General features: G+C 43.0%; 2 protein-coding genes across 4 annotated transcripts; one reads left to right on the top strand and one right to left on the bottom strand.

Moving 5' to 3' along the window:
- Positions 1-1,648: 1,648 nt before the first annotated feature.
- CIDEC (cell death inducing DFFA like effector c) lies at positions 1,649-14,857 on the bottom strand. Of its 3 annotated transcripts, XM_033131964.1 has the most exons (7): positions 13,718-13,857; positions 13,394-13,471; positions 12,367-12,520; positions 5,340-5,498; positions 5,067-5,254; positions 2,730-2,776; positions 2,092-2,224 (listed from the first exon to the last, which is right to left on the bottom strand). In XM_033131964.1, the coding sequence occupies exons 1-6, from the start codon at positions 13,720-13,722 to the stop codon at positions 2,761-2,763; spliced, it is 600 nt and encodes a 199-aa protein (XP_032987855.1). In that variant the 5' UTR covers positions 13,723-13,857; the 3' UTR covers positions 2,092-2,224; positions 2,730-2,760. The 3 variants fall into 3 exon arrangements, with proteins under 3 accessions (XP_032987854.1, XP_032987852.1, XP_032987855.1); XM_033131963.1 differs by lacking the exons at positions 2,730-2,776; positions 13,718-13,857 and adding an exon at positions 14,792-14,857 and having other exon boundaries at positions 1,649-2,224; XM_033131961.1 differs by lacking the exon at positions 2,730-2,776 and having other exon boundaries at positions 1,649-2,224; positions 13,718-13,852.
- A 5,028-nt stretch (positions 14,858-19,885) lies between these two features.
- JAGN1 (jagunal homolog 1) lies at positions 19,886-22,714 on the top strand. Its single transcript, XM_033131960.1, has 2 exons — positions 19,886-20,087; positions 21,747-22,714. Exons 1-2 carry the CDS (start codon positions 19,999-20,001, stop codon positions 22,207-22,209), a joined length of 552 nt encoding a protein of 183 aa, XP_032987851.1. The 5' UTR covers positions 19,886-19,998; the 3' UTR covers positions 22,210-22,714.
- The last annotated feature ends 2,184 nt before the right edge of the window (positions 22,715-24,898 follow it).

Raw genomic sequence — 24,898 nt, 5'->3', positions numbered from 1 at the left:
TATGTAAGTTATATCTCAAGAAACTTGTTTTTAAATTCAAATATTTAAATAATCAATTTTTAAATAGATAATGCATAAGTACTGGGGTTGCCAAAAAATATATACACATGACTTGTATTCATCTTTTGTTATCGGTATATAGTATTACATTTTCATACTTTTTTTTCCTTTCTTAAAATGTGTATACATTTTCTTGGGACCCTCTGTATAAAGACTGGCAAGATATTTGGCAAGACTACAAGTGTTTTTATCTTGTTTTGGGCTTGGGGTAGGACATTACTCTGCTTTGTCAAAAGGCCCCAGGGTATTTTAGAATCTCTTTTCTGGAAGGTCTCCTGTGCATTCATAAGCAGCAGCTTTGAGCCAGATGGAAAGACTAAGGCCGTGGGGCTGGCACACAGCCTGCCTTAACTGCAACACACCTCTCCTCCACTGGCGGTGCTTGGCTCCCGGAGGGGCCAGTCCCCAACTTGGACTGGCCCCTAGCCCTGCCCAGGCTTGAGCTCCCTTGCTCTTTGGAGTTTTCCACACACCACAGCTTCATCAAAGGCTGCCCTTTCCTGTTCACTGCCCACATCTTGTGTGACTCCGTTCGCCTCCGAGCTCCTCGAAGAAAAGCAAGAACTAATTTTTCCTGGGCTGGAAGGGCTCAGTGCCAAGAGCTGGTCACTCAACGCACTTGTGAAACTCTGAATCTCAGGAGGAGGGGGTGTGGTGACAAATTCCAAGCTTCTGTCACCCCAGCCAACTCAGTGTATGATTAACTTTATAGGAGGAGCAGGTAGGCCACAGCCTAGGCAAGGGTTGACCAGGAATAGCTTCTGGTCATCGTGCCTCCACGTCAGAAGGCCCAGCCCATGGAGACAGGATGGCACTGAGCCCGGGCTCCAGCCATAACTGCAAAAGCAGGAAAGCCCAGAATAGAAAGTGTTCTGCTAGCTCTGGCAGCTCCTCCCATAAATGGCTGCAGGGTCTGAGTCCACTGCCAGCAATAACTCTCCAGCTCTACCTTTGGTAACGCAAGCCTTTGTTTTGGTTTTTAATAAACCCAAATAGCCTTCATGGTAATGGTCAGAAATGACACATTTTAAAATCTGAGTCACAGATTAAAGCACAATCACCTACAAACCTAGCTTTTCATGCTTGTCTTGTTTGAGTTGCTCTCTATTGAAACCCACACTAATGAGAAATTAATATTCTTTGTGGTGGCTAACAGCTGTTTTGAAATCCTAAGATTGAAAGTTCTGAACTGCCTGGCAAGCTAGGGAAGACATTGCTGGAGAGCTGGATTACACCTTGGTTAGTACATTCCCACCTAAACACTTAAAAGTTGTAATAAAATGCAACAATGAGAAATTAGAAGAGTGCCTTAATCCCACCCTGCCAATCAAAGCCCTTCTGATAGGCAAATTTGTTTTGGAAATTGTTATTTATTTTATGGACTAAATGGTTTGCTCAAGTCTTTGATTAAGCAGACATTAGTTCCAGAATCAACTGAAATTTTTTTTTTTTGGCAGAAGAAGTGCTGTTTCCTGTAATGCCACATTTTAGAGAATGATTTGACAATAAATTTGTTTCTTCCCTTGGACTTTTTCAACCTTCCAGATAGAATCCCACCCTCATTCCCCAAGAACACAGGCAAAGAAGATGTATTACCATAACTCATTTATTGTGAACTCTCTCATATAATACATTAGTGAGCCTTATTATTCAGGAGTATTAGGGATAAGAGCCAGGAGGTAGGAAGTGTAATGAAAGTATAGCAAGTGAAGACAGGCGTCTAAGGGCAGACTTCATGCCTAGCCTGCTGGTGACCAGTCTTGGTCAGCTAAGCTACCTTGTGCAGGAAGGAGCTGGGCCAGGCCAAGAAGCCTCAGTACCCTTTGGTCAGCCACCCCAGGTTTCCAGCCCTTCCCCCTGCTTCCACATTCACGGTCCTGTGGGGGTAAGGGAGGTGTGGGGAGGCAACAAGCTCTCTGCCAGGCTTTTGGGTGCTACAAGCTGCGCATGGGGTCCCCAGTCTAGTCCTCAGCTGGGGAAAGCCTCTGAGGACTTGGGCCTTCATTGCAGTATCTTCAGACAGGTTGGCATGAGGGATGGGACCTTGGCCTTGGGTGGCTGTCCTCCCTCTGTGGCATCCAGGAGCTGCTGCATGTAACAGGAGGTGCCGAGCAGAACGTGTCCTGTGGCCTGCATGCTAAAGAGGGCCCAGCGAAGAGCTTCCCTGGGTGGAATGAGAAGGTAGTAGAGTCAAAACACAAAGAAAACCCTTGCCTGCATCCCCTAAATACTTCCTTCCCCATGCTCCCTTCATAATTTCATCATTTGTAGAGTGATGTGCAAACAGGAACAGAGGTTGCCTTCCTTCAGCAAATGGGAAAGGGGCTACAGGCATTACCTGCAATTGTATCTTAACTGAGATGTCCACAATCTCTCTATTTTCTCATGCAAAATTCAAGCTCATTTAACAAGGCCTTTTATTTTTGTAGTATTACTTTGGACCAATCAGACTGGTCTACATAACATGAAGATCATAACTCTGCCCAGTGTCTGTTCTAGATTCTGAGGCCTTTCCAAGTCATTTGTAGTCAAGCTAATTTTTCAGAGTCCTGGGCATGAAGATACCAGTTTGATCCCACACAGGGTTAAGAAGTTGATCACTTAACACAGGGAAAGATGGGGTCAAGAGTAACAGGTTGAATGCTTGACTACTTTAACCAAGTCCTTACCCGAATGTTTAAAAGAGATAGACGAGAGTCACTAGGGGTGTCTAGTCCTAAGGGGGGTCAGGTAAAAGGAAAAAGGAAAATTAATACTTCCTGGCTGATATTAAAATTTGTCTTCTATTAACCTTCATTCAATAAGTTATGGTTGAGGTGGAGAGGAGCAGAAAGACAATTAGAACCATAAACACCTACACATAAAAATACTTTAAAAATGAAAAGATTACTCTCGAGAAGTATACCCATCTCTCAAATTAGAGAATTGAGGCTTAAAACAGTTGTCCAGACATAAATAGGAATGAAATTCTGACACATGCTACAACATGGATGAACCTTAAAAACGTTATGCTAAGTGAAATAAGCCAGACACAGGACAAGTCTTGTATGAAGTCCCTGGAAGAGGCAAATTAACAGAGACAGAAAGCAGAACAGAGGTGACCAGGGGCTGGGGGGAGGGGGCGTGAAGAGTTAGTGTTTAATGGGGACAGAGTTTCAGTTTGGGATGATGAAAAAGTTCCACAAATGGATAGTGGTGATGATTACACAACACTGTGAATGTCACTGGATTGTACACCTAAAAGTGGTTAAAATGGTAACTTTCATGCGATGCATATTTTAGCACAATTTAAGAAAAACAACTAGCCAACACCACTAACTCACTACACTGACTCTAGCTTGCAATTTTTTTTAATTTTTTTTTTGGTACCAAGATGTCTCCAGTGTTTAGGTCCGAGAGTCCCACGTCCCCTAAATGGACTGAAACTTCTTGCTCTAGATTTTGAAATCCTCAAACTACTGGCAGCAAGCCCGGAACAAGAGAGGGCATGATATAAGAGGAAAATGGAACTTCTAGCCGCAGAGCCAGGCTCAAGCCTGTTATTGAGTGTCGCCTCTGGCAAGCAGAACCACGCAGCCTCAGGTTCCTCATCTGCAGATTGGGTGTGCAAGAGAATAAACTCAGAAAGCCAAGAAAGTCTGCTATGCTCTAGCTACATAGGCCCTCGCAGAACTCTGGGTACCCTGAGAAGGATTTCTCAGAAGCCCCCTGAAAACAAGGATCATATGTGTGTCTTCATTCATTCTACAAATTGAATTACTGCTTTATGCCAGCATTCATCAAGGTACTAGAGGCAACCGAAACTCTTGCCTTCATAGAGCTTGTTCTGACACCTTATTCTTCAGCTTACAGCATAGGGACAGGCACACAGTGGGTTCTCAGTAAATACTAAATGAAGCAATTGGAGAGGAGTAGAATCTGTCAAAAGAAACTGGCAAGAGGTCATGCTCTGCTACTCCCTAGCTTTGTGGCTCTGGACTAATTGGATGGCCTCTGCCTCAGTGGTTACATCCATCTAATGGGGTAAGAATTTTCTAGAGCACCACTGGAGCAGCTGAATTTAGGAAACACTACCATAACAGTACTCGTCTTACGAGTTAATATATTTCCATGCTTCCTATGATGCTTGATTAGACTTTCAAATGTAAAGTAAAACGTTTTTAAAGTTCATTAGACAATACAATGACTACTTGTCCATAGACATGCAAAGTAATTCTATCCTATGGAGGGACAATTATTTCATCTCTCTCACCGCCATGGAAAAATCCAATTTTGTATTTATAAATTTACTTCAGCATTCTTTGTTTTTCATTTAATTTTTTTCTATTTGCTGTTTATTTCATCATTCTTTTATTTATTTATTTACTTATTTACTTATTTATTTATTTTTATTGGGGTATATTAACGAACAGTGTATTTTTCCAGAATGTCAGGTTCTTGTTTTTCAATCCACCAGTGGCCTAGCTCCAAGCTCAAGCTGTTACTTCTCACTGGTACATGTCGGCATTGAACCAGCGACCTTGGTGTTAAGAGCTCGCACGCTAACCGACTGAGCCATCCGGCTGCCCCAATTTTCATCATTCTTGATGGACATTACACAGGTGGGATTTTGAATTGTCCTTTGAACTGATTGTGACTTCTTGCTGGTTCTCTCATTAATGAGTTTAATAAAATCTTTGACACATGTTCATTTTTAAATAGTTGATTAGAAGATTACTTAAGGAAACTTACTATTTTAAGTGAAAAAAGAATTTGTTTTAGCGGAAGGTAATTAGGAAAACTAAATCTATACCTGTTCTACCTGGAGGAGTGTATGTACTCCTTTGGCACACACTAGTGAAATCTCAAGCACTAGTTCAGCCATAAGTTCTAGACAAATGCTTACTGTCATGCTGTGTCAGCATTAACACCCCTCCAGGCACTAGAAGGCTGAGGTCCATGGAGCAGAGAGGGGCTCTCCCATTGCTGGGTACCCACCTGTCCCCAGCCAATCCCAATTCACTTACTTCACGATGCGCTTGGCCCCGTAGCAGTGCAGATTGTAGGAAAGCGAGTATGTGCCATAGAGGGTCGCCTTTACATTCAGGCAGCCAATGAAATCCTGTGGGTTCACCTTGTACAAGTCGAAGGTTACACGGGCCACATCAATCTTCTTGGCAGGTTTACGGGACAGGGAGAGTTGGGACCTAGTGCCCTGCACCAAGACAACCATGTGGTTGGCACCCCTCAGAGACTTTTCCCAGGCTCCCACTCTTCTCCCTCAACAGGTGGTACTTTACCTGCTCTGATGAGGGCTTCCATTTTTGCCCCTTTTGGAGAATCATGAACACTGTGTTGTCTGCCAGGGTTTGGAAATACTCTTCTGTTTCTACCATCGTGCCGTCTTCCTCCAGCACCAAGACGAATGGCTTGTCTGCCAGCCTGAGGGTGTACTGGACCTGGGGAATAAAGTTAGTGATGCTTCTGCCATCCCCATGCAGCCACAGAGCTGGTATGGGAAGACCCATATCGTATCACCTCAGCTGTCAGGGAAAGAACAAGTGGGCCAGGGTGTGTGGGATGGGACTGGAACCCAGGCTTTTGCTGTGGTATCACCATCCAAAGACTCTACGTTGTGATACCCCTTGGTACCTGGGGTCCTGGTTAATGTTCTAGAACAGTGTTGTCTAATAAAAATATAATGGGGGGCAGCTGGATGGCTCAGTTGGTTAGAGCACGAGCTCTTAGCAACAGGGTTGCTGGTTCGATTCTCACATGGGCCAGCGAGCTGTGCCCTCCACAACTAGACTGAAGGACAACAACTTGACTTGGAGCTGATGGGCCCTGGAAAAACACACTATTCCCCAATAAAAAAAAATTTTTTTAAATACATATCTATAATGGGAGTTACATATATAATTTTCTATTGAGATATAATTCATGTCATACAATTCACCCTTTTAAAAGATACAATTCATTGTTTTTCAGTATATTCACAAAATTAAGCGACCACCATCACTATCTGATTTCATCACCCCAAAAGAAACCCAGTACCCATTAGCAGTCACTCTCCATTCCAGCCCCTGGCAACCTCTACTCTGCTTTCTGTCTCTATGGATTTGCCTATTCTGAACATTTCATATAAATGGAATCATATACTATGTCATCTTTTGAAACTGCCTTGTTTTACTTAATAGGTTTTCAAGGTTCAGCCATGTTGTAGCATGATTCATTCATTTTCATGGCTCAATATTCTACTATGCAGATAAACCACATTTTTAATTGATTTATCAATTGATAGACTTTTGGTTATTTCCATTTGTGAGTATCATGAATAATGCTGTTATGAACATTCATGTACAAATTTTTGGGTAAAGATATATTTTTAATTTTCCTGAGTATATATCTAGTGGCGACACTGCTGAGTCATACAATTAACCTCATATTTAACTTCTTGAGGAACTGTTTTCCAAAGCAGCTGCATCATTTTATATTCCCACCAGCAATTTATGACGATTCCAATTTCTCTGCAACCTCATCAGACTTGTTATCGTCTGTCTTTTATTTTTTAAGCCAGTCTAATGGGTATGAAGTGATTCTGATTTGCATTTCTCTAATAACTAATGATCTTGAATATATTTTCATGTGTTCTTAGCAATTTATATATCTTCTTTAGAGAAATATCCATTCAAATCCTTTGTCTATTTTTAATTGGGTTGTCTTTTTATTGTTGAGTTATAAGAGTTCCTTATATATTCTTGATATTAAAACTTTATCAGATATGTGATTTGCAAATATTTTCTCTCATTCTGTGGGGTGCCTTTTCATTTTTTCTTTTCTTTTCTTTTCTTTTTTTTTTTTTTTGAGAGTGTCTATTGATGCACAAAAGTTTTTAGTGTTAATGAAGTCTGGCTTTTTCCCTTTGGTTGCTTGTGCTTTGGTGCCATATCTAAGAAGCCAAAATCACTAATATTTACTTATGTTTTCTTCTAAGTGTTTTATAGTTTTAGCACTACATTTAGCTCTTCAATCCATTTTGACTTAATTTTGTACATAATGTAATATAGAAATCCAACTTCATTCTTTTGCATGTGGATATCCCATTGTCTCACCACCATTTGTTGAAAAGACTATTCTTTCTCCATTGAATAGTCTTGGCACCCTGTTGAAAATCAATGGATGATTGAAACATAGGTTTATTTCTGGACTTTCAATTCTATTCCATTGATTTGTATGTATAATGGACTGAATTATATCCCTCCCCCACCAAATTTATATGTTGAAGTCTTAAGCTCCAGTACTTCAGAATGTTATTGTATTTGGAGATAGGATCTTTAAAGAGGTAATTAAGTTAAAATTAGGTCATTAGGATGGGCCTCAATCCAATACGAGTGGTATCCTTATAAGAAGGGGAGATTAGGACAAAGAAACACACAGAGGGAAAACCATGTGAACATGAAGATGGCCATCTCCAAGCCCAGGAGAGAGGTCTCAGAAGAAACCAAACCTGAAAACACCTTGACCTAGCCTCCAGATTTGAGCAAAAATAAATTTCTGCTGTTAAGTAGAAATTTCTGCTGTTAAGCAGTCTGTGGTACTTTGTTATGGCAGCCTTAGTAAGCTAATACAGTGTGTCTACCCTTATGGCAATATAACAGTCTTGATTACTGACTGTAGCTTTGTAGTAAGTTTTGAAATCAGGAAGTGTGAGTGCTCCAACTTTGTCTTTTTTCAAGATTGTTTTGGCTATCCTGGGTCCATTGTATTTTTGTACAAATTTTAGAATCAGCTTGTCAATATCTATGAAAAGAGTAGCTGGGATTTTCATGGTGACTATCGCATTGAATCTGCAGATCAAGTTGGAGAATATTACCATCTTAACAATATTAAGTTTTCCAATCCCTGAGCACACTTGTCTTTTCATTATTTAGGTCTTCTTTAGGTGTTCGATTTAATTTATTTCAGCGATGTTAATTTTAAACCTGTAAGTCTTACACGTCTGTTAAATTTATTCTTAAATATTTTATTCTTATTGATGCTATTATAAATGGAATTATTTTCTCAATTTCATTTTCATATTGTTTATTGCCAGCAGATGGAAATAAAACTGATTTTTATAGACTGAGCTTATGTCTTACAACCTTGCTGAACTCATTTATTAGCTCTAATTGTGTGTGTGTGTGTGTGTGTGTGTGTGTGTGTGTGTGTATTCCTTAGGGTTTTTAATATACAAGATCATGTCATCTGCAGAGAGATATAGTTTTACTTCTTTCTTTCCAATCAGGATGCCTTTTGTTTTATTTTCTTGCCAATTCACCCTGACTAGAACCTCCAGTACAATGTTGAATAGAAGTGGCAAGAGCAGATATCTTTATCTTATTCCTTATCTTAAGGGGAAAGCTTTCAGAATTCCAGTAAGATATTAGCTGTCAGTTTTTCACAGATGCTCTTTATCACACATTTATAATTTAAAAATTTCTAATAGTCCCATTAAAATTAAAACAGGTGAAATTACTTGTAATATATTTAATTCGATCTAAAAATATATAACCAAAATAAAACTTTATAAGATTTTACTTTTTTTTCATATTAAGTCTTCAAAACCTTATATGTACTTTATACTTAAGCACATCTCAGTTTCAACCAGACACATTTCAAGAGTTCAGTAACCACATGTAACTAGTAGCTATTGCTTTGGATAGTGAACCCTAGAGATAAACAGACCTAGGTTTGAATTTTAGCTTCCCTACTTCTTTGTTCTGAACTTAATCAAGTTATCTCATTTCTCTGAACTAGTTTCAATATCTAAAAAGTTGAGGCAAGTACAGACTTAGAGCCTTCACAATAATTAAATGCAAAAGTGTATGAGATGACGGCCTGGGTTTAAATCCCAGTGAACTTGGCCTCTGCCTCTAAAAAATGGGAATAATAGTAACTACCTCAAGGTTATGATTACAAGAAATGCTATAAGTTGATCAAATATATGGTGATGGAAGGAGAACTGCCTCTGGGTGGTGAACACACAATGTAATGTATATATGATGTATTACAGAACTGTACACCTGAAACCTATGTAACTGTACTAAACAGTGTCACCCCAATAAACTTTAAGTAAAAATGCTATAAGTCACCTGCAAGAGTACGTGGACCACAATGTTCATTTACTAAACTTTATACTATAGTAATTAAAAATGGAAAGAGACCCACAACATGTCACAGAATGAAAAGTCACATTACGTACTACATAACCTCATGTAAGTAAGTTATATGCGTGTAAGGATAGACCAGGACGTTCACAGCCACACTACTAGTTACCTTGGAGTAACAGAATTCTCTCTACTCTTCTTACTTGGATTCACAAGAGAACATATTTTTCTGTTTAAAATCCTGTGATCAGCAACATACCAATAACAATGAACACACCTACCTCCCAGATCTTGGTTTCTGAATACCATTTTCTACTATTAGACTGGTGCAAAAGTAATTGCGGTTTTTGCAATTATTTTCAACCTTTTAAACTGCAATTACTTTTGCGCCAACCTAATAAAATGAAGACCTCCTTAGAAAAACTGAGCTAGGGCGGGTAAAGTACAAGATAAACCTGCAATACCTTGTGCCAGAAAATCAGAAAGCACAACACAGAAGTAGGACTGAAGAGAGTCCCACTGGCTAAGTCTGGGACAATCTGAGCATCAATAAATAATCTGTTACCATCCTTATAGCCCATTTAAATAGGAATGCTTGCGTCCTGTTTTATATAAGTAAGTGAATACATTGAAAGTTAGCTTCAGAATGGTATGTTTACTTAGTACAAAGTACCTCCCCAGAAATAATTAACACAAAGGGAAAAATAATAACTTTACCCAGAGAAGGCTAACTGGACCTTCTTAATTCAAATCATCCACGTTACACAATAATGTGACAATTCAAAATTGTAGGTAACTAGACATTTCTAAACTGAAGGACAGTAAACAAAACAACTGGCTTACAATCTTCACAACAGTCCAACCATGAAAGTCCGGGAAATTGAGGGAAGTCAGGGAAATTGTTCCAGATTGCAGGACACTAACGTGATGTACAATTAAATAGAACACTTGATCCTGACCTGGGTCCTTTTGCCACAAAGGACAGTATTGGGACAATTGGTAACACTTGAATGGAGTCTCAGGATTAAATGGTAGTCATGTACCATTTATTTTCCCTGACTTTGACGGCTGTATTGTGGTTATATCAGAGAAGGTCTGGTTTGAAGAAAACACACACTGAAGTATCCAAAAATGATAGGCCTCAGGTTGGCAACTGTGGGGACAGAGCCCCAGAAAGCAGTTTCCAGGCTCTCGGCCTCATGTGGAAAGGTGCTGGCTCAGGTAGTAGATGGCCATCAGCTGTGGCTGGTTGGCCGTCAGCTGTAACCATTGAGCCATTGGCCACTAATATAACTGCCGCGGCTACGGAGGGAAGTCGAGGAGAGAGGAGGAGACTGAAGCAGAGTGGAGGAGAGTGGAGGAGAGTCGGTCGGTTGGCAGCAAAGCGGACAGCAGGTCGCACGTCGTGTAAACCCAGCGAGACCATAGTGGTATGACTTCCCTACCTATGGCTCCGTGGGTGTTCCTTTTTGGCCTAGCCATATCCTGCGTTCTTGTGTGGGGAGCGGGACCAGAGACCCTGCCTGACACCCCGCACGACACTTGTCGTAGTCGGCAGGATCCCCCGCAGGCTGCCCCGCATGACAGCAACTTAGACGCAAGTGATTCAAGTGAAGTCTTGTACTGCTCTTGCAACGTTTGTTAGTCTGAGATTGTTTCAAAATTAGTTTTTCTAAAAAATATCCTCCAATGGCTTACTGTTACTTATCTTTTAAAATAAAACCCAACAGTTCTCTGCCATGGCCAATAAGGGACATACTCTGCTCACTGCCAACCATATTGCCTTACCCTCTCTGTGCTCCTTTATTCCTGTTGCCAAATTTGGAAAGGGAGGCTAGATAGACTGATCTAAGTTGAGGCCAGTACAGTCTTAGAGCCTTCACAATAATTAAATGCAAAAGTGTGTGAGATGATGGCCTGCTGAGCCGTCATGAGCAGATGATGGCCCTGCTCTTTCTGGAAGATTCACATCTGACTGTGGTCCATCTTAAAAAGCTGGACCTTCCCTGCTGTTCCTCCCTGCATCCTCTGGAGTTAGGACTCTGACTAGGGGTTCCCAAACTCAGCTGTAAGAATCTCCTGAAGAACCTGCTAAAAATCACAATCCCTGGGCCTCACTGATGACCTAAACAGTCTCAGAGGTGAAATGTGGGAAGCCAGGTGTTAACAAGGCCATGCAGGAAGTGGTCCCCAGACCTTAAAGTGATAAATAGTACGGATTCTAGACTCAGTGTAAAAGATCACTTTTGATTCACAAGAAATGTAGTCTGGCACCATCAGAAGCCTCACAAGGGAGGAGAAATTGGCTCCCAGGAAGAATAGACCTAATTCAGAGAAATGGGGAACCTAGAATAAAGGGTTAGGTCAGCAATGATTTCTATATGTTAAACAGACTAGTCATTGGAAGCCTAACCCAAACATTTGATCTGTGCCAGGCACCTGGGCTTGCAGATGAGCAGGGTCCCACCTCCTGGAGCTGATAATCTAATGGAGCAGTGAAGCACATGAAGGCTACTGAGCTCGATTAGATGAGGCTGTAGGCCAGACAGTGGGAGAAGTTACCTCCAACCAAGTAGAGAGGGAGCCTGGAAATGGAGAAGGGTGTCATTCTTGCCTGCTATGACTACCATCCACAAGAGTTGTGTATCCTTAGTTTCCTCCTCTGGAAGGTTACCTGACCAATAGTTTGGAGAAAGTCTTCCACAGCTATTAACAAAGCCTTACATGGAAGACCAACAATGTAGGGGACAGATCAAAGGAGAACTGCTCTGGTTGAAGGGAGGACACAGGGAAGGGAATGTCTAAAATCTTGCCCATTTCCCCAACTTCCAGGCACTTCTACAAGTTTAAGAATTACTGGAAAAGGCTACCTAAGGGTCCTTCCAGAAATAAAAATATGCTCTGAAAATACCACTGACCTGATGTTGGTATAGGATAGCAATATACTGCCCTCTTCCTGTCACCAAACAGACATCACTAATCAATTGGACAACACTCCAGGCTGGCTCTACCCACCCGTTGGAGCTGGCATCAGAAAGAAAACCTTTTCACCATCTAAGCCATGAACTCCATCCCTGCTGAACTCCCAGCTCATGACCTGGAGGACAGAGGCAGCTTCAGGGCCAACTCTTAGCCAAGGTCCCAGTGGTTGTGCTGTGTAGAGGGTAGGCCTGCCCCAAACCTTGTGAAGGAGGTCCTCCAGACTGTGCGCCGAGATGCCCTTCCGCAAACTCCTGTCAGCGGTGCTCACTCTGCAGGGCCGGACCCTGCGGGTCTCTGGGCTGGGCTCTGACAGCTGCTGCTGAGTCACCACCGAGGTACTCACTGCCACATACCTGAGGGCAGTGGGAGGTATCAAAATGAGCTGTCTGCTGCCCATAACAGGGTAACTCACTCCCCAACCCCTGTAAGCTGAGCTTATTGTATTCCTCTCCCCCTAGTCCCCACTAAACCTGCTCTAGATAGTCTTACGTAAAAGCCTGCTGGATCAGTGCATCTCAAACTTGAATGGGCATAGAAGACCTCTGGAGATCTTGATAAAATGCAGATTCTGATTCACTAGACCTGAGATTCTAGATGTCTAGTAAGTTCCCAAATGATATGATATTGACTCTGCTGGTTCTCAGACCACAAGGAGGAACAAGGTGGTAGAAGATCACTCCACATTCCCCCAATGCCATTTTCATTCCTTGCCTCACTCTTCTCACCTGTCAAGTGAGAGGAAGTGGGGAAGTGTAAGGCATTTTGCAGTCTGACATACACTATACAGAGCCAGAGAAGGAGTGCCGGGAACCTGGGTTTTGGAGTTAGGCAGGCCCAAGTTCAAATCCTGGCCCTACTACCCATTTCCTAGGTGATTGAGAGCACCCGCTCTGTGCCTCAGTTTCCCCATCTATTAATTCGGTATAATAATCCCCACTTCCCAAAGACGTGGTGAGGTTTAAATGAGATCAAGAATGAAAGCACCAAACCCAGTGTCTACCTCTTCCTACTCAACGTGTGGTGGTGGCTGGGGGTGAGGGCCAGCATGAACACCGCCTGAGGGCTTGTTGGAAGTGCAAAATCTTGTGTCCCGATCCAGACCTCCTGAATCAGAATCTGCATTTTATCAAGATGCTCAGATGACTTATGTGCCCACTGAAATTTGAGAAGCTCTGCTCTACAGCTCACAGGTAGTGCCCTTCCCTTCTACCCTTAGCTCTCCTCACCTGGAGAGGGACTTGGGGTAGAGAAGGCTGAGGGACTTCATGGCATATTCCATCCTCGCCAGCTGGACTATGTTGGACCTGGGAAAGAAGCAGAAACAGCTCATTATAGTGGGCTGGGGGGGTTCCCTTTCTCTCATCATTTGACACAGTATGATCCCACCCCATCCAGCAACCCTCCACTTTGGTCTCCCCTCTCAGCTCATATACGCCTCCCCCAGCCCTTCTCCTGTCCAACCCCAGGCACACGAAGTGTGACCGGAGACCCTCCCGAGACCAGGCTCAGCTCCACTCAGCAGCTGCTCTGCCATCCCTAGAACCACTCACTCCATGTTTCTCTGACCCCGGCTCTGGTTACACTGATCAGGGATCCCGAGTCCAGGACGAAGAGGCCCAGCCTGGTTAATTCCTGTCCCTGGGGGCAGAGTCCACTTTACGCTGGCAGAAGGTGAGTCACACCACCTCACACTGCTGGGGACTGTTCCCTCACCTATAGTCCAGAGACCTCACTGGTCAGGCCCTCACAGGCCAGGCAGCGCAATGTAAGCCAGCTCTCTCCCATGGGCCCTTGAGCAATCCAAACCCTCTGAGGCTTCCTACGGACCCAAGGGCTGTTCTGCGATGATAGACGTTCTGTATCTATTCTCTCCATCTCTGGAGCTACTAGCCCCATGTAGCTATTGAGCACTTGAAATGTGACTAGTATGCCTGAGGAGCTGTATTTTTTATTTTATTTAATGTTAACTAATTTAAGTTTAAATAGTAATTGTGGCTTATGGCTACTAGTAATCATACTGGACAGCACAGCTCTAGTTGATAGGCCTGGACTCACCTACCACCACTTTCTCTCCTAAACCTCTGTGCTCCAGCTCTTTCATGCTCCAAGCCTTTGCACAGGCAGGTCCTTCTACCAGCAAGGCCTTTCTCTGACCCAGGGCTAAATGTTTGTAGCCTTGAAGCCCCAGTTGCATTGCTTTCCACTCATTGGAAAGTCTTCTTACACGGCTCACAGAATTTCCCCTTCATCCTGCCCTTCCCGTTCCCTAGCCAAGTGTCTATTTCTGCCTTAGCCGTCTAGTTTCTGGGTGCCTGGCTCTGAGATGTTCTCTCTAATTCCAGCTCCCAAAGCAGAGAGAGCCTGGCACAGAGGTCTCAAGGAGTGGTCATGGAAGAAAAGCCCCTACCCCAGTCAGGTAAAATCACTTTCTTTCTAACAACTGGGGGGTGAGGTGGTTTCCCCAGGCTAGCCTTGTCTGTGAAAGCCCTCTCCCCAACTTTGCACTCCCCAAGTCGGCTAGCTTTGGCCTCACTCCCAATTCATAGCAAAACTCTGCCAATCCCCACCTCACCTGCTCTCCAGGAGCTAAAAAATCAAACACCCCAAAACAAAAAACTCCTTACCTCCCCCTCACAGCCTCCTAACCTCCTTACAATACTTCCCTGCTCAGCCTAGGCCTCCCTCCATTTTATTTCCAGCTCCTGGGGAAGCCCCTCCCCTGGCCTTCAGCCCCAATTGGGGAAAAGAGCATGGGGAGTGAGTGTGCAGCTCCCACCCTTGGGATTTCAGGCCAGCCTAACTTCCAGAAAAGGCCTGAAAGGAGAGGACAAGTCATGTTTCGAAAGCTTTGGGACAGGGTACAGCCCAGGCCATGATATCAGGCACAGAGGGCACAGAAAACAGACAGCTATGGGTTGTGGCCTCAGCTCCACCCATGTTAGCTGTTTGAGTATAGACAAGTTGTCTTCCTTCTGTGAGCCCCAATTTCTCTCACTTGTACAACAAGGATAATGATTCCTGTGTCAAAGGATTGAGGTGAGGATTCGCGATAATAAAATTAAAGGGCTTTTCAACAGAGACATTTAATTGATACAAGAGAAATTGGTGTTATTGATAATATAATTATTTAATAATAGCAGAGACTAAAACTAGCTGAAATGTGTAGTGTGAAGAGGGTAAGATCGTATGACCCAGCAATTCTAGTGCTAGATAGATAGAAAGATAGGTAGATTTCCAAGAGAGATAAAAACATACGTCCACACAAAAACTTATACACAAATGTCCGTAGCAATAATAATAATAGCCAAAAGATAGAAACAACCCAAATGTTCATCGATTGATGAATGGATTAAAAAATGTGGTATAACCATAAATTGAATGCTATTTGTCAGTAAAAAGGGTACATGCTACTACAAGAATGAACTTTGAAAACATTCTGCAAAGTGAAAGAAGCCAGTCACAAAAGATCACATGTATATTTTTATGATTCCACTTGTAAGAAATGTCCAGAATAGGCAAAATTATAAAGCCAGAAAATAAGTTAGTGATTGCTTAGGGCTGGTGCTGGGGGGTGGGAGAGGAATGGGGAGTGCTAATGGGTCCAGGCTTTCCTTCAGATGAGACAAAATGTTGTAATCCATTAATCTAATCACAATTTATTTTGGCAATAATTGCACAACTCTGTAAACATATTAAAAATAATTGAATTGGACATTTGAGTGCAAGAATTGTATGTGAATCATATCTCAATAATGTTTTTTTAAAAATAAATTTTATTGGGGAATATTGGGGAACAGTGTGTTTCTCCAGGGCCCAGCAGCTCCAAGTCGTTGTCATTCAATCTAACTGTGGAGGGCACAGCTCAGCTCCAAGTCCAGATGCCGTTTTCAATCTTTAGTTGCAGGGGGCGCAGCCCACCATCCCATGTGGGAATTGAACCTGCAATCTTGTTGTTAAGAGCGCCCACTCTAACCAACTGAGCCATCTGGCCTCTCCTCCAGAAGCTCAGCGGCAGCTCATTGTTTTCAATCTAGTTGTGGAGAGCACAGCTCACTGGCCCATGTGGGAATCGAACTGGCAACCCTGTTGTTCAGAGCTCGAGCTCTAACCAACTGAGGCATGACCACCCTTTTTTTTTTTTCTTTAATGTGGTTTGCAAAAAGAGTCCAAGCTCATCTTTCTGTTAGCAGAGAGTTTTTCACACTAGTGCATCAGAATCACCTGGAGAGCTTGTTAAAGTTCAGATTGCTGGGCTCCACCCCAGAGGCTCTGACTTGGTATACCAGGGGTAGGACCTACGAAAGTGTATTTCTAACAGATTCCTACATGGTCCTGAAGCTGCAGCTACTTAGGGACCCCACTTTGAAAACCAGCAGTCTAGCACTAAACTGTGATGTAACTCCTCTAAGCTTCAGTGGGATCTGACAAATGGGAATTAAAAATAGGTTGTCATGAAGATTAAATGAGATAATCATGAAATGTACTTGCTATAGAACTTAGTACATTCTTCAGGTTCAAGAAATAGTTACTATTACTATCATCACCATCATCATTATTATTTAGATCTAAATCCTTCCCTGGAGGAGCTCCCAAGCAACCATCATGCATTCATTAATCAAATATTTATTAGTTGCTATGTGCCAGCCCTCCTGGGGCAGAGAATACAGCAGGAAACAAGACAGCCTTGTCTTACAGTTCAATGAGCTGACATTCTTGAAGGAGGGGGACCTCTTACCATGAACAAATATGCAAATAAAATAATTTCAGATAATGATGTTCTGGAAAGAAAACAAAACACAGTGATATGATAGCAAATGACTGGAGAGCTAGATTGGCCTTGAATTTAGGAAAGTGTGAGGGGAGGGGAGCTTTCAGCTAAATCCTGACTGGTGAGAAGGCAGTCTTTTGAAGTCCTGGAGTGCATTAGTCCATTTGGGCTGCTATAGCAGAATACCATAGTCTGGCAGCTTATAAACAAGAGAAATTTATTTCTCACAGCTCTGGAACCTGGCAAGTCCAAGATCAATAGGCCAGCAGATTTGGTCTGATGAGGGCCCACTTTCTGGTTCGTGATGGAGGGGCAAGGGAATCTCTTCCATAATACCACCTCCCAAAAACCCCACCTCCAAATACCATCACAATGGGGATTAGGTTTCGACATATGTATTACGGGGTGAGGGTGGGGGCACAAACATTCAGTTTACAGCATTCTGCCTGGGCTTGACCGCCAGTCTTTTGAAGTCCTGGAGGAGAAGAAACATTCAAGGCAAAGGAAACATCATTGCAAAGGATTTGAGAAGGGAATGAGCAGGGTGAAGAGACAGGAACACAAATCACTAAAATTTAAGGCAGACCAAGACCCAGTAGAAAAGTACATATAAACAAATACTTTGGGGAGAAAGTTCTAGTGAAAGAGTTTCGGCCCCTCCCTTGGACATTCATGCCTCAAACATTTATTGACTGTTCATCATGTGCTTGGTGTCCCATGATCGGCGAATGGATGACTCACAAGCAGTCTTGCCCTGAAGAACACCTGGTGCATCATGAGCCGCAGACTCAATGAAGACAAAGATAACTACAAGCCAAAGCCGGAGAATATCTGTTGGAGGGGTGGGGGTGGGGGTGGGAGGGAGAATGGCTTCATGAACCTGAGGATTCTTCAGGTGTGTAGGAGAAGTGGATAGTTTTGTCTCAGTTGGAATTTTTTTATTCAACAAGCATTTCTTGAGCTTTTACACTATGCCAGGCATAGTGGGCTGCTGGGGACACACATGATTTGGCTCTTATCCCTCTTAGAAAAGATCATATTCCAGGGGGGAGGCAGATGTCTGCACGTGGTTCTCCAACTCAAAAGTGCAGAAAAATCATTTGAGACACCTTGGAGTGGAGAAGGACTCTGGCTACTACTCAAAATTGAGAAGTCCAAAAAAGAAAAAATTATACATTCAACTACATTACAAAAAATATTCTGCATGTTAAACTTGTAATACTATGAGTAAAGTCAAAATACGTGCAATAAATAGGAAAAATACATTGCAACGAATATAGACAAGAGGCCAATCTCCTGTCTCTCTCTCCCTCTCTCCCTCCCTCCCTCCTCTCTTCTGTCTTCTCCCTCTTCTATCTGTATGTGAATTGAAACGACCAACAGTAGAAAAGTGGGCAAAGAACATGAACACAGTTCAGGGAAATGAAATTCAAATGACCTGTAAACATATAAAAAGATGCTTTTTTCAGATAATTTTAAATTTTATGTGTTTAATTTTTAAATTGTGGTAAAATGTACATAACATAAAATTAACCATTTAAAAAAAGTTTATTGGGATGACAATTGTTAGTAAAGTTACATAGGTAAATTAACCATTTTTTAAGTTTAGTGACATTAAGTATTTTCACACTTTGTGCCACCATCACCCCATTCATCTCCCGAACTTTTTTCGTCTTCCTTTTCATCTCTGTACCCATTAAACAACTCCTCATTCCCTTTTCCCCAAGGCCTTGGCAACCACCATTCAACTTTCTGCCTCTATACAATTTATTTTTCTTTAATGGCACTGACATTTTTAAAAAGTACAGTCCAGTTATTTTGAGTTATCTGTCATCTCTTCATGATTAGATCCAGGTCTTTGGCAGGAATATCTCAGAGTATCAGGAGGCACGAGGTGTCATTAGTGTTAGGTCTCTGAATGTTGGTCTCAGAGTCCTCGACTTATAGGCAGAGCCACGTCTGCAAGAAAATAACAAAATGTCTGTTGGCCTGCACCTGAGACAGAGCCAAACTTGAGATAACAGAAAACGCCACAAAACAGCTACTGACTACAGGCAGTCAGCATTTTCTGTTCTAACAATGTACGCTGTCAGCATAACCCCTATAAAATCCTCCTCACCCTCTCCCTCCGGGCTGCAATCTCCTCTAGATTCAGCCCCGGGCTATAGCCATCTTTTGCTCAGCCCTATAGATTTTTCTCTCTTACGATAAAAATTTTCTTAATTCGCCTGACCATGTATATTCCTTAATCTGCCGACCTATCAATTAGTGGTCAAGTTAACTTTTTAAAAATTGTTTAATGTGTGTGTGTGTGTGTGTATGTTTTGTTGGGGAATATTGGGGAACAGTGTGTTTCTCCAGGGCCCATCAGCTCCAAGTTGTTGTCCTTCAATGTGGTTGTGGAGGGCGCAGTTCAGCTCCAGGTCCAGTCGCAGTTTTCAATCTTTAGTTGCAGGGGGCGCAGCCCACCATCCCATGTGGGAATTGAACCAGCAACCTTGTCGTTGAGAGCTCCCGCTCTAACCAGCTGAGCCATCAGGCCACCCATCGTCAAGTTAACCTTGATTACTTTGTTGAGGGGGTGCACACCAGGTTTCTCCACTGCAATCTTACCCTATTCTCTTTGCAGCGATTATGTAACCCATGGGGCGATTCTTTGAGACTGTGTGATACATGTTCTTAGGAAAGTCACAGAACCCTGCCAAACTGTGAAATGGGGACAACGGCATCTTAAACTCATATTAGAATTTAAGAACGTGAAAGTGCTCGAGTAGCGAGAGAATCCGCTACAGGTAGAAGGCAAACAGATGCCAGCGCTGGGGGTGGAAGGGGCGGGGCGGGGTTAATTTCCGGCACGTTCCACTAGAGGGGCGGCCCCAGCGGGTCGAGAAAAAGACCGCGCGCGTAAGCGTGCGCATGCGTGTAGGGGGGCAGTGACCATAGAGTCGGTCCTCCAGAGACAGAAAGGCCGGAAGTTCTCACATTGTAAGACTGTTGGGGTGGCGGAGCTGAGGGGGTGCGAACGGTATCTGCAGGTGGCAGAGGGTCCGTGTGACTCGGCCAATGGCGTCTCGGGCAGGCCCGCGAGCTGCCGGCACTGACGGCAGCGACTTTCAGCACCGGGAGCGCGTCGCCAAGCACTACCAGATGAGGTATGAAATGAGGCGATGCGCTCAGAGGCCTTCTCCCCAGTCGGAGCCTGCAGGGCCTGGAAAGCAACGTCCCCCGCCCCACATACCCCCGGCCTTAAGCTCTTACTCTCTAGCCAGTCCCGGATTCACCTGGCAAGTCCCCTCCTCCCGCGACGGCCCTCGGCCTGTCCCCAATCCTGGGAAGCCCTGTCGCTCCGATAGACTCCACCTCTTGATCCGCCCTGTGACTTGAGGGGGTCCAGACCCGCCTGGGCTCCAGTCACGGCGATGCTGTCCCCGCTGTGTGACCTCGGGGACATAATTTTTAATTGAACCTCAGTTTTCTCACCCGCAAATGGAAAAAAGTAATACACCTTTTAGGGTTGGGTGAAGAATTAATGAGCTAATAATTTGTATAAAGGACGTAGCAAAAGATCCAGCACATAATACGAGTCTGCCCAATACATGATGAGTGTTCCATTTCGGACTCTTTTGGGGAATGAGCGTCGTAAAGGCCAGCCTTTCCCTACCTAAAATGAATTTTATAAACACCCTCACATAAGGAGTATTTCTACATTAGTTTATTCAGTCAACAAATACGTATTTATTGCGTTTCTACCCATCATACATTTTGTGCTAGGCACTGAGGATATGATAGTGAGCAAAAGCAGACGTGGTCTTTGTAGGCATGTTATACCTTCAATAAAGAAGCTTATTAACAACAAACGAAAAGGTCCCTGGCTTAATGAATCTTGAAGTCTAGAGGTGACTGATTTTTTTCCCCTACATTTCCGCACTTTCTATAATGAGTATTTTAAAAATAAAAAAAATATTTAAAGATTTTCTTTCCTTAAATCCATTGAACTCTTCCAGAATGTTTTTTGCATCTTTCTCGCCAGATTTTTAAAGAATGACAAGCTCTTTGGACCCTGACTTTTATCTTAAAAATCCTTGCCTAAGGATACCTCACAACCCAAGTGTTTTCATGCCTGCCTAGAGCAGAAACTGCCCTCTGGGATGTGAAAAGGATACATTTAGGACCTGTGAGAGTTGGAAGAATAAGAAATGCATACTCCTTTAGATGAAAAATCAACACTAGCTGGAGAAGTATGAGCAGCATGAGCTGGTTTTCTCCCTGCCAATACCTCCTTCCTCTAGGCTATACTCCTGCGGTGCAAAGTCATCTTTCTAAATACTCCTCTGAGTTACTTTGGCCTTTAAACTGACACTTTGTAGTCTTTGCAACTTCATATCCCACTTCTCCCCTCCCTTCTAAGATTCCTGTCATACCCCACCATAGGCTCTCCTGGGACACAAATGTCTATCCGAGCCTTCTTGCTTGCATGCAGTTACCTCTGCTTTGAATGCCCATCTCCACCCGCCCCACAGAGCCTTGCTCAAGTGTCACCCTCCTCTAGATAGCCTTCTCAGACATCGCTTCCCAAGCAGAATTGATTACTGCTTCCTGTCATCACATGTGACTTGCAATGTATGTTAACTAGAGCTCTTCAGTTTGTTTTCTAATTATTTTTCTTCCTGTGTTCCTTGTGCCCAGCCTCTAGGTAGGAACTATATTTTATTCCCATTTCTATCTCATTGTCCAGTATACTTGCCTGACATATAGTTGGTGGTCAGCACATTTTGAATGCAAGGCACTTCTCCCTCTGCTCTGCCCCACAGTGTGACCCTCAAGTATGAAATCAAGAAGCTGATCTACGTGCATCTGGTCTTATGGCTGTTGCTGGTTGCCAAGATGAGCGTGGGACACCTGAGGCTCTTGTCACATGATCAAGTGGCCATGCCCTATCAGTGGGAGTACCCGTATTTGCTGAGCATCCTGCCCTCGCTCTTGGGCCTCCTCTCCTTCCCCCGCAACAACATCAGCTACCTGGTGCTCTCCATGATCAGCACGGGGCTCTTTTCCATCGCCCCCCTCATTTATGGCAGCATGGAGATGTTCCCTGCTGCCCAGCAGCTCTACCGCCATGGCAAGGCCTACCGCTTCCTCTTCGGTTTTTCTGCTGTCTCCGTCATGTACCTGGTGTTGGTGCTGGCCGTCCAAGTACACGCCTGGCAGTTATACTACAGCAAGAAGCTCCTAGACTCTTGGTTCACCAGCACACAAGAGAAGAAGCGTAAATGAAGCCTGCCAGATGGACTGATTGCTGGGGCGAAGCCTGGGCCTCCCACCGAGCGGAGTGAGACGGGAGAGGAGCTGTCCTAAAATCTCCTTTGGTGATTTTGGCAGCCGTGATATTGGCAACTAGTGCAAACGAGGCCCGAGTTCTGGAAAGCTCCACCTGTTGTCATCAGCTGAGGTGGCAAAACTGTATTTAACTTATTCCTGAATGGCTGGAACTGGGTGATGAATAGCTGTAAGACAAACTTCAGCTAGTTGAAGTTGAGGCCCTTCAGGGTTTTTCTTTTAAGACCGAGCCTCTTCCTCGCCCCTTTTTGGTCATTCTCTCCACTTCCATCCATTACCCCTTAGGCACTGAGATGGAAGGAAATAGCGAATAAGCTAAATTCTTCAATCTGTGGGTCATTGGGCAGGAAGCATTTAGGAGGCTACTTCCTCTGCAGGCTGTGGTTTCTACTGTGAAGCATTTTAATTTAAAAAACCTCAATAAAGTCATAACTGCCCTGTCCACCCTGTGCCTTGTGTTTGGGCTTTAACAGAGAATGAATGATGCGTTGCTTGAGTGGCATTAGACACTAGGAGATAGGTGGGAGCTTCCTGAGAAACCTGGCGGTGGCCATAGAGAAGTGAACGGTGTAAGGAACTTAAGTCATGGTGGCCACTCTGTAGCTGATTGGCAGGACGCGCCATACATTTCATCTCTCCATTTGTAAAATAGTCCATTCTCATTTATCCTGCTTGAGTTAATGGGAGTCTTCTTTTGGTTGGTATTCATGTTTATCATTCATTATTAACAGAGTGTCAGTTGTGTGCCTGGTATATCAGTCCCCCCTTATCTGTGGGGGATATGTTCTAAGACCCCCCAGTGGATGCCTGAAACCGCGGATACTGCTAAACCCTATATATACTGTTTTTTCCTATACATACCTATGATAAAGTTTAATTTATAAATTAGGCACAGTAAGAGAATAACAACAATAACAATAAAATAGAATAATTGTAACAATATATTGTAATAAAAGTTATGTGAATGTTGTCTCTCTCAGTGCTCGATTTCATCACATTATTTAAAATGGTGTGCAATTTAAACTTATAAATTGTTTCTTTCTGGAATTTTCCTTTTAATATTTTTGGACCATGGTTGACTGTGGGTAACTGACACCACAGAAAGTGAAACTGCTGATGAGGGGTGGGAGGGAAATACTGCACTATATTACAGTATACAAAAGCATTTTAAAGTATCTGCATATAGGGAATATGCAATCTAGGTGAAATATGATATATATGTGAAATAACTAATGAACACAGTATTTAAGGGTGTGAAGCAGATACGTTAAAAATAGAAGTGGGAAAGAGAGCTGTGAACCAAAGACCCTTTGACACCTAAAAGTCTGACACAGAGTAAATGAAAGTTGTGTGTCCCTTTGCTCTAACCCACTTGACTTTATTGTCTCTGGATCGTGCCCAGATCTCTAACTGCAGATCTCGCCCCTCTCCAATCATAGTCATTCTTTTGTTCTGTAAACATTAGGTATGTACTCAGTCACTATTAGGTCTTGGCAGTACTTGTAACTGCAAAACCTCTTCCTCTCGATGTTCTGATTGTCGTCTCCGACTCAGTGTGTCCCAAACTTAACCCCATATTCATTCCTTTTCCTGCATCCCTGTGTGCAAGTGAGTATACAGAGCACAGCTCTGGATCATCCTCCTTAAGTCCCTACTAGGTGCCATTATTATTTGAACAACCAAAATTCCTTAATCTCAGTGAGATGTCCAAAGTGTGGTCTCAATGCAGCAGTCCTGCATTATCTCCCAATTCTCTCACCACATACTGTCTATCTCAGCAGAGCCTCTTAGGAATCCCCATGTTGGTTCCATATTTTCCCAGTTTCCTTTGCTTAAAAATTTCCCTTTTCTACTTTCCTACTCCTTTGTTACTTATCCTTCAAGACCCAATTTATATGGTAATTCTGGAGTCTTCTGGTTCCTTCAAAGAGTGAGAGTTCTTTCTTTGAATTCACAGGGCATTTTTATTTTACCTCTTTTATTGGCAGAATTACTAGTTTACATGTCTTCCTCACCCTTTGCTCAGCACCTGACACGGTGTGCACTCTAAACTAATTGAATGCAGTAACTCATCCTACCGTACACTAAAATCAGAATGTATTTCGCAGAGGAAAGAACTAGACTAATGCAAGGGTAGAATTTGAAGAGCAGAGAGCAGCAGATGGGAATATGTGGGTAATGGGATTATGTGTATCAAGTACAGCTTGCTAATTGTCAAATTGAGATGCAAATTATTAGTATTAGGTTGGTGCAAAAGTAATTGAGGTTTTTGCAATTAATTTTCATCTGTTAAACCACAATTACTTTTGCACCAGCCTAATAAAAACAAAAATGTCTTTGGTTATTAGAATAGCACTTTGCAGTTTTGGAGTGCTTTCGAAGACCCATTATGAAAATTATTGTCAATGCCAAAAAAAAGGCCATTACGGTTATTTTAGTTTTCTGCTTGTTAGGTTGTTGGAATTCTGCTTTTCTGGGCTTTTCCATCTTTTCCTGTCTTAGGGTTGTTGTGTTTCCTGAAGCAAACAAGATTCTCTTTGAAAGGGATCTTGATTTAGCAAGAAGAGCACTGCATTTCAATCAGAAGACTGCGATTCAATTACCACCGCGCCTACCAAATCAAGGC

This window comes from Rhinolophus ferrumequinum, chromosome 17, assembly GCF_004115265.2.
Source record: "Rhinolophus ferrumequinum isolate MPI-CBG mRhiFer1 chromosome 17, mRhiFer1_v1.p, whole genome shotgun sequence".
Taxonomy (NCBI): domain Eukaryota; kingdom Metazoa; phylum Chordata; class Mammalia; order Chiroptera; family Rhinolophidae; genus Rhinolophus; species Rhinolophus ferrumequinum.
This window is presented reverse-complemented; position numbering and strand designations above follow the sequence as displayed.

Bases quoted from the DNA above. Each gene is read 5' to 3' on its own strand.
- JAGN1 (XM_033131960.1), top strand. From the start codon at position 19,999: ATGGCGTCTCGGGCAGGCCCGCGAGCTGCCGGCACTGACGGCAGCGAC. The intron at 20,088-21,746 runs GTATGAAATGAG...TCTGCCCCACAG, and splicing joins GCCAAGCACTACCAGATGAG to TGTGACCCTCAAGTATGAAA.
- CIDEC (XM_033131961.1), bottom strand. The intron at 12,521-13,393 runs GTGAGGAGAGCT...CACTGCCCTCAG, and splicing joins TACCCCAAGTCCCTCTCCAG to GTATGTGGCAGTGAGTACCT. The intron at 5,255-5,339 runs GTAAAGTACCAC...GTCTTGGTGCAG, and splicing joins GGAAGCCCTCATCAGAGCAG to GGCACTAGGTCCCAACTCTC.